The sequence below is a fragment of the Topomyia yanbarensis genome, chromosome 3 (genome assembly GCF_030247195.1).
Source record: "Topomyia yanbarensis strain Yona2022 chromosome 3, ASM3024719v1, whole genome shotgun sequence".
Classification (NCBI taxonomy): domain Eukaryota; kingdom Metazoa; phylum Arthropoda; class Insecta; order Diptera; family Culicidae; genus Topomyia; species Topomyia yanbarensis.
The window spans coordinates 255009069-255018912 of record NC_080672.1 but is presented as its reverse complement, the minus strand read 5'-3'; the positions used below and the strand labels follow the sequence as shown (position 1 = coordinate 255018912).

General features: G+C 35.7%; 1 protein-coding gene across 2 annotated transcripts in view; it reads left to right on the top strand.

Annotated features, from left to right (window-relative positions):
* Window positions 1-9425, top strand: part of LOC131692677 (cyclin-dependent kinase 5 homolog) — a 94597-nt gene extending 85172 nt beyond the window's left edge. The window contains exons 1-4 of one of the 2 annotated variants that reach the window (XM_058979856.1): window positions 7398-7519; window positions 7581-7797; window positions 7937-8489; window positions 8552-9425. In XM_058979856.1, coding sequence (XP_058835839.1) covers window positions 7630-7797; window positions 7937-8489; window positions 8552-8700 — 870 coding nt within the window. In that variant the 5' untranslated portion in view covers window positions 7398-7519; window positions 7581-7629 and the 3' untranslated portion in view covers window positions 8701-9425. Of the gene's footprint in view, window positions 1-7397; window positions 7520-7580; window positions 7798-7936; window positions 8490-8551 lie in introns of those variants that run through there. The other variant, XM_058979852.1, reaches the window with a different exon arrangement.
* Window positions 9426-9844: the final 419 nt, after the last annotated feature.

Genomic DNA, 9844 nt, shown 5'->3' with positions numbered 1-9844 from the left:
TAGTACTTTTATAGTAATAATAAATCAAATATATTTCTTACGTTTGGTTTAATCACAACCAATCAACATCGAGTATTACACATTGAACCAAACCTTCTTGGTTATCAGGTCATTTCATTTGTAGTAGGTGATCGAATCCGATTGAACTTATTTAAGAAGATCTGAAGAAAGAAGACAGAAAACTGTAACCGAACTAATATCTGGATCTATATCTTCATGGCATAAGATTAGCTTGTAAAAACTTTTCGATTGTGTGTGGTAAAAAACCCGGACCAGTGAAGAAAAATCAAATTTTAGACAATATAATCACATTGCATGTATTGACCAGAATGCTTGGTCTAGTTATATTTTGCCATTATTGTAACTTTCCTAAAGTACGCATACAAATATAGCGAATGCAGTGGTCTTAATCATATATCGAAACTATAAATATACAAGAATACAAAACAATTCTATATATGGACAAGATGCGTTTTTGCAACGGTTTTTCAAGTGGCAGTGTATTCATTCATAAATAGGCTTTGTAGTATGTACCTATTAGTAGAAACAAAATACTATAGGCTGAGTGGAAATGAATCACGTGGAGGGGAAATGAATTGATCGAACGTAAATAATAAACTTTCGTTGTGCAATTTAGTAACAAATTAGATCTAACTACCTACACATTCGACTCAAACGTTAAATCCAAGCGTACAAAGCAAAATGAATCAACGCTGATGATGATGGTTAGAGCGAAAGAGACAACTAATACCACGACTCTATGTTAACCGTGTTTGCAAATGGAGCTCGCATGTATAAATTATTTTGTGTACGAATGATTATACATAAAAGTGTGCTGGAAACGAGCACAACACAAAATATAGCACAGTGTTTGAACGGCAAGCACAGTCGCATTCACTGGGTAGCGTACCTCCACAGGCAGTGTAACGGACTTCTAACACGCAGAAAAATAATTTTTAATGTCAAATAATATGAGGGTTGAAATAATAAATTTACCAAGTTGTTCTGTGTTCAATAAAAAATACATGTTTATATAAATAAAACAATTGTTGAAATAATTCTGAAGAATTTATTGGATCAAACATGAAAAATAGTTGGACCAACAAATTTTTTTATTGATTTTATCATAACAACAATCGAAACAACAAACAATTTTGTTGAATCAATGAGCTCATTTTGTTGAATAAAACTAATAAAATATTTGGATCAATGCATGTCAAATGTTCAATACAAAAAACATTTTTGTTAAATCAAATAATATCTTTTATTGTTTTAAACATAACAAATATTTGAATCAATGCATAGCATATATTGAAGCAAAACCAATTTTATTGTATATAAAATATGCCTATTCTTTAATAGGAACCAAAGGCCAACTGTCATGGTGACAAATTTAGAACAAACCATTACTCGCTGACAACAGATAACATCAGTACAAATGAACCTCACAAAGTAAATACTTGCCATTGACTTATTGGCCTTTCTCTAAAAACAGGCTACAAACGCATTAATTTTACGCAGTCAAATCATTCTGGAACCGCTTCGGAATCCTGAATGGATGCAGTATGGCCCAGTCAAACCCATTCCGGGATGTTAGGAATTCTGAATGGATTCATTATGAGTTCCAGCTCAAAGGCAACAACCGATTCCGACTCAATCGTGTGTTGCATTTGAGCGAGAATCCATAAGGGATTCCAAACCTGTTCCGGAGTAGGTTTGCTTGGAACGAAATAAAATTTTATTACATGCAGCGCATACGATTCCAATCACCGTCCCTTTATGTAGTACCTTTTGCCGTGCGCGTTGTTTATTCCAGATATGCGCTATAATGTAGTGCTTCAGAGTCTCAGCTTTTTCAAAAAGATTGCAGAAGGCGCACGAATACGCTGTGTCTTCCTGTTGGACCAGAGATGGTGAAGTACAGGAAACTGCCCTCTCGAACGGGTATTATTTATCTCTGGTGCGGTGACGTGTTTGCAGTTCTGCGATTGTCGTTTTTAAGCCAAACAGGGTGTTTTGTTTGAGTCCTGGAATAGAGGAAGGCACTATAAAACGCACCGTGTGCATTCGACTTAATTTATTCACTAACCTTTGTGCGACATCATGATTATTTTCAAGCTGCACTTGCGCCCTTCGAGTCCGGAAAATCTGAGCACTATAAGAATTTACCGAAATAGCGAATTTCTCCAGCATTGACGCACGTGGAAAAGTTTTCTTCTTCGTAGCAACTTTCATTTTTTATTCGTTTCAATTCAACAAGGACTGTTGATGTAATGCATTCAGTCCTTTTGAATCAATTAGCTGCATGCTTTTGTTAGAATCACTGATTTGTTTGGAACAAACAATAATTTTGTCGAACTTCGAAAAGCACAGATAACAAAACTTGTAAGATTGATTCAATAGATATTTTGGTTGATCTAACCAAAAAATTATGTTTGGTTTAATAAATTCCTTGGTTCACAATAAAGAATTTTTATCGATTAAAAATGAAGAAATAATTTATAGAATCAAACATGCACAATTCTTTTGCGTGAACTCAGCTACACTGGCTGTGAAAACACACAACGCAGTGATCTGCTTCGTCTGCCGCTCAACAGACAACTGAGCTGCACTGGCGAAATCCGTCCGTTTAAATAGTCGATGATGACGTCATTCATAGAAGCGTAGCGCGCTAGGTACACAAATCTGTCGTGCTGGACTAGGGAAGCGCTATCTTCTGTGTGTAAGTGCGCGATATTTTGACTAGGTTGCTCATTATATAAATTTTTAATGCCATGATATCAAAAATCTTTGGGTTTATCTATTGGAATCTATTCTTAGAAGTATTTCGGGGCGATATGCGCAAAAAATTTGAAAATTTATCGTGAGATGGCTGAATTATATGCGTTTAAAATTGGACCACTTTTCGTTACATACCATTTTTGTAGAATTTGCAACGTGCACCCCTATATCGAAAACAAAGACGTAGTCCTACGTCAAAAGTGCTGTGGGGATAATTAAAATACCCACTACCCAGTAAACCATGAGGCGGCTAGGCGCGTTAAACTAGGCAGGCGATCGGTAGGCCATTGAAACTTTGTCTCGTTTGTTCTAGACTACCCGCCGTAACTTGCCGTTCACTGTAAAAGTAGAGTGGGTAGAAGCCCAAAAAGCTACCGTAAATTGTTTCCGTCATTTGAGGTATTGTTTTAAGCCGGATAACAATATGGGGAATATGGCGTTAGGTTATGTTACAATACAAAAACGACGATTTTTTTTCGAACATTTTTTTCGTGGACTATACATGTACAATACCACAAATAGTCGCTTAGTTCCGAGTTTCTACTATTTCTCGTATAGTTCAAATATAGTTTTCTAGCGAAATACTATTCAAATATACACGTATAAATCAACGGTAAGATTTTGACGAATAATATTGAAAATAGTTATAGTATGTTTTGGTTATTATACTGGCCATGTCCACCATAGGTTACTATAATGCAACAATAGCACTTTTTGTGAAAAGCAAATCTCAGTTAAAATGATTAATTTAGCAGAAGCGTGCAGAAACTACTCTATCGACGCTGTCAAAAGGATAGGCAAAAGTAAAGAACCTTAACAATGTTCGTATTTTCCGCATAGTTATCACATTTGTAACGCTCGCATATATATAACTATAGTTTTAACTTTATCGATATTTAATAATCGAGATTTGATTACATCTGGAAAGTGTTGACATCTGTGGTACTGCCGCTTTATCCAATTGAGCTATCTCCGCTATCGAGCAAAGAACACAATTTTCTTTATATTATTGGGAGCTCATCCCACCATCTTGAGCTGGGCAAATCGGAATTAGCTAATATCAATAATTATGAATGGCATAATGAATAACCGTGACCATTAGGGTGGGGCATTGTTATATGGAAAAACGTAATCATAGCCACATCAACCGAGCACAGCACTTTTTTGGTTCCTTTTGGGGTCCCAAACAACTGTGCAAAATTTGGGGTCGATTGGTGTTGACTCGGCGTAGCGCATTGCGTTTGAAATTTGTATGGAGATTAGTATGGGAAAACCTACATTTTTGCATTTTTAATTCTACAGACTACAATTATTCCTGTAGTGTGCCAACCAATAGATAGAAGTATAGTCCAGGATATGCCGAACAACTTTGCCGAAAGATGTATGGTGTTAGAATGTTTCTAAGCCAAGTTATAGCTGTTCAAAGTTCGATACATCGAATTAAATGCCAAAAATCATTTTTTATTGCCAACACTGCCGGTGTACCAATGGTATTTCATATAGCATTCCAAAATAACATTATATATTTTAGTTTTACCACATTGGTATGTTTGGATGAATTATTCAAAAGCCTTAGCTCAATTTCATGAGCGTAGTTAGTTGAGCAATAGGGCGTAGTGAGGGTGGATGGGGGGGGACTTTAAAATGTAGAAATTCGAACTGAAATGTTGTCGAGTTGGAATGTTCAGATGAATTATTTCAAAACAATTACACAATGTCCTACGCATAATAGTAACGATGAAATAAAACATACTGTATCCCTTTGCCTTGACTTTTATCAATAGAAGTTACGTTACAGATTGAATCAACTGATGTCGAGTTGATATGTCAGAGGATTGCATTGATTATATTTCAGTTTAATAGGCACTATGATTTGATGGGATGCTCATTTCGATGCTGTTCGATCACCTCAAGCAAAAATTGTTGTAGGGATCTGGTGGATTTCATGTTGAAATCCAGAAATTAGCTTCACGCCTCGTGATCGAACAGCATAGAAATGAGCATCCCATCAAATCATAGTGCCTATTAAACTGAAATATAATCAATGCAATCCTTTGACTTATCAACTCGACATCAGTTGATTCAGTCTGTAACGTAACTTCTATTGATAAAAGTCAAGGCAAAGGAATACAGTATGTTCTATTTCATCGTTACTATTATGCGTAGGACATTGTGTAATTGTTTTGAAATAATTCATCTGAACATTCCAACTGGACAACATTTCAGTTCGAATTTCTACATATTAAAGTCTCTCCCCCACCCCCCACCCCTCACTACGCCCTATTGCTAAACTGCCTACGTTCATGAAATTGATCTAAGGTTTTTGAATAATTCATTCAAACATACCAATGTGGTAAAACTAAAATATATAATGTTATTTCGGAATGCTATATGAAATACCATTGGTACACCCGTAGTGTTGGCAATAAAAATGATTTTTGGCATTTAATTCGATGTATCGAACCTTGAAGAGCTATAACATGGCTTAGAGACATTCTAACACCATACATCCTTCGGCAAAGTTGTTCAGCATATCCTGGACTACACTTCTATCTCTTTGTTTGCATACTAAAGGAAGAATTGTAGTCTGTAGAATTAAACATTCAAAAATGTAGGTTTACCCATACTAATCTCCATACAAATTTCAAACGCAATGCGCTACGCCGGGTCAACACCAATCGACCCCAAATTTTGCACAGTTGTTTGGGACTCCAAAAGGAACCAAAAAAGTGCTGTGCTGAAAAAACGATCATTTTGCCCCACCCTAGTGACCATAGGAGAATAAAAAATACCATATCGCATACAGTTGAAACTACCATACATGATGTGAACTTGTTCAAGTATATTTGATTAATTTGAGTTGTTAATTTTATGTCCAACAGAGACAAGTTATCATCAGGTAGTACAGTAGTACCTTGGATTTTACCATTATTTTGCCTAATTAATTCATCAATTTTTTTGTGCCTTTGCCATAACAAAAATTATGTGCATAACATTATCGCACAGAGAACAGACATCCATGATCGAACAAAAATATTTAAAAAACGTGTGTAAACATTTGAATTAATATACGATAAACACTAGCGCCGCCACACCAACCTATCGCAACTATCAGTCAAATCCATTCCGGAACCGGTTCAAAATCCTGAGTGGATTCAGTATGGAATCTTGCTCAAAGAAAACAACCGATTCCGACTCTATCGATTGATGCATTTGAGCTGGAATTCATGCTGGAAGTCCGAACCGGTTCCGGACTAGTTTGACTGGGTAGAGGAATAACCGCTGTCAATTCTGTCGAACTCAGCCACAAAAAAACATGACGACAGTAGCGCACCTGGTTTGGATATCCCAACTACCTTCGAAACAGTTAGAGATTTGACACAAGTTGAATGCTGAAGATGGACATCTGTTCTTTGTGACATTATGATCATTTATTTTAGCAACCCTGCATAGCTAAACATCATTTAACATAGTCCGAATAATAAACCTGTGTTGTGGGATATAGTAACCATTAGAGGTGTTGCTTTTATAATGTTCCTACAATATAAACTTGGATTTTATTCTATGAGTATAACAATAGTTCTACCATATCCTCAATAGTAACGACGAATTGAATGGCTAAACCATAGTAAACATTATCCAGTACCATATGTGATATTGTACATATTGATGGCCATGTTAATGGTTCGAATGTTAAACAAACAATATCGGGTATGGTAGTAAACAAAACAGTAAATAGACGTTATGTGGGATTGTAAATATTTAGAACATAAAGCTAATTATTTCTATTGCTATCATTTACATAAGGTTGGCCAAAATATTTTTGCAAATTGAGTGAACTACGTGTTATCTGGGATTGAACTATTATCTGATATTGTAAATATAGAGTACTTATGCAAATGGTTGCAATAGAAATAATAAATTTATTTTCTAAATATTTACAAGAGCAGGGTTCCTAACTCGTTCCTAACACATTACAATATATTGCAACCATTTAACATAAGGTCTATTTACTGTATTGTTAATAAGCGAAACCATTCCAGGTATTGTTAGTTTAACATTCGAACCATTAACATGACCATCAACATGTACAATATCACATATGGTTGCAGTACTGGACATTGTTCTTTTATAATTTAACCATTCAATTCGTCGTTTTTATTGTGGTTATTATAGAACTATTGTTATATTCATTGAATAAAATCAAAGTTCTAATTGTAGGAACAATACAAAAGTATCCGCTGTAATGGTTACTATATCCCATAATAAAGGTTTATTGTTCGGACTATGTGACTAATGGTTTATAACTATGCGGAAAGTTTGTTCTCTGTGCTAATCTCAACAATACAAAATAATTCCGGATCTCAATAATTCGCAATCAAATAACGAATGTTTTGGTGTCAAACGAAAGACCGAGTGTTTTCTTATCAACTGTAATTAAACTTTTTGTGAAACTATGTAATGATTATCTTAAACAATTAAAATATAACAACCATTATTGCATTAATGCATGACAATATTTTCATCATTTGACTGGTACCAATAATGAAATCTAGTTGGCGCGTCGAGCGGATAAGTTTCACGCTGAGAGCCAAAATAGTCTAAATTCGTTGGAGGTTAGTTTCACCCAAATTTGACAGTTCGCTAAAATCAAAATATTGAAAAATATGCATCTGGTTTTTTATTTACAAAATCTATTACATTATTTTACAAATTCAGTCAGAAAATAGATACGCTTGTAAGTGTAGTATTTCGATTTAATAGAGTTGGAAAAATTGATAAAACTGTATTATTTTCAGCGTACCGAAGCGAACAGAAATCAGCCACAAAACGAAGAACTATTACAGAATGCAAAAATATGAAAAGTTGGAGAAAATTGGCGAAGGTACTTATGGGACGGTGTTTAAAGGTAAAAATCGAGATACTTTGGAAATAGTAGCGCTAAAGCGGGTGCGCCTGGATGAGGATGATGAGGGCGTTCCAAGTTCCGCATTGCGAGAAATTTGTCTGTTGAAGGTACATAATTATTTTATGATTTGATCAAACACTTTCCTTGACCTGATGTACAGTGTAGACTAACAGATTTTTGTACGCAATCAAACTACAAATTACAAATGATAGGCTACAATTGTTTAACATAACTAAACTGTTCCAGGAACTAAAACATAAAAATATTGTACGATTATATGATGTACTGCATTCTGATAAAAAACTTACGCTGGTGTTCGAGCACTGTGACCAAGATTTAAAAAAGTACTTCGACAGTCTGAACGGCGAGATCGATCCAGATGTAGTGAAAAGCTTCATGTATCAACTTTTGAGGGGGTTAGCCTTCTGCCACAGTCACAACGTCCTGCATCGAGATTTGAAACCACAGAATTTACTTATCAACAAAAATGGGGAACTGAAACTAGCCGACTTTGGTTTGGCTCGAGCGTTTGGCATTCCGGTGAAGTGTTATTCGGCCGAAGTAGTTACACTGTGGTACCGCCCACCGGATGTACTGTTCGGGGCGAAATTGTACACGACCAGCATTGACATGTGGTCGGCGGGTTGTATATTCGCTGAACTTGCTAACGCAGGACGTCCTCTCTTTCCGGGTTCCGACGTTGACGACCAACTAAAGCGTATTTTTAAGTTACTGGGAACGCCAACGGAAGACACATGGCCAGGAATTACTCAACTGTCAGACTACAAACCTTTTCCTCGTAAGTACAATGTTTGTCATGGTCATTGTCGATGGTTTTTAGAAATAACGCTTGTTTTTTAGTTTACCCCCCAACTACATCGTGGAGTCAAGTGGTGCCACGCTTGAACTCAAAGGGTCGCGATTTGTTGCAGAAATTACTGATCTGTCGCCCAACGCTTAGACTGAGTGCCGAGCAAGCGATGGCACATCCCTACTTTACGGAAAACTGAAAGAGGTAGCGGAAGGCAGAATCATTTATCTTAATTACCAACAGTAGCAGTTGCTAGTGGACTCAGATCCCGCACCAAGGATTTCGATCGTACTGATTCATAGAGATAATCCCGATTCACGCCAGGGTAGTTATTCCATATGAATAGAGTATAATCTTCAGCCCTAGTCTGTTAACAGATGTGGTTAGTGTCTAAAGAATAGTGATACATATATGGTTTGATAAAAAAGTAGCTGTTCTCTCAAAAATTCAGATTATTCAGGTGAATTGACCACAGCATTTAGTCGAAACAAATACGATAAGTTAGGTTCAAATAAAATGTAGGCGTCCCGAGTTGCATCAAAACATTAAAATTTTCAAAATATCTAGGGTGAGAGTCTAGATGCAAGTGTGTACTAAGTATATGTAACGTAAAACCATATTAATCATTCCCCATTTTCTAATAATAGAATGCTGATAAACTAATTTTATTTCGTAAGAATTTCTAATTTTTCAATGGTCAGTTATTTTGTTTTACTTGAGATACAATTACTGTTATTTGTAACAGCTTAATCAAACCGCAGTGTTTTTATGTTGTGATTTAAACAATAAACTTGGCAATTACTTGGGTCAAGTCCTTGAGAAGCATAAGTTGATATTGCGTTCGAATCACTCACCCAAAATTTTCTCATTAAAAATAATAGTTTATAAAAAACGAAATAAAAAATGTGGCTGTCGCAAATTCTGTTCATTGTTGAGTTATTACATTCGAATTTCAACGTGTCTTGAATAAGAATTTAACATAATTTAGATTGTTTACTTTGCTGAAGATGAAATATCTCAGACCTTTTTCATTCCACAAAGTGTAACTATTGAGTGATGCGGCTTAGCCCAGTTGAAAAGTTGGTAAGCCTTGTACCATAGCTGACCTGGGTATAAATCTCAACCCCGTAATGTTAATAAACCACGTAGACTCATGGAGGGACGAGGGCTAGCAAAAGTCTACGTAGACTTTGATCTTTTTGTTCTTCTCATATTACTATTTATAAATGGGATTGAAAGATAGTTTGTTTCAATATACTAGTCGATTCAGCAAGATCTACTTATGTGGACATTACGAAGGAAGTACATTTTTGTGGCTGAATGGAGAACAGTGAGTCTAGTTA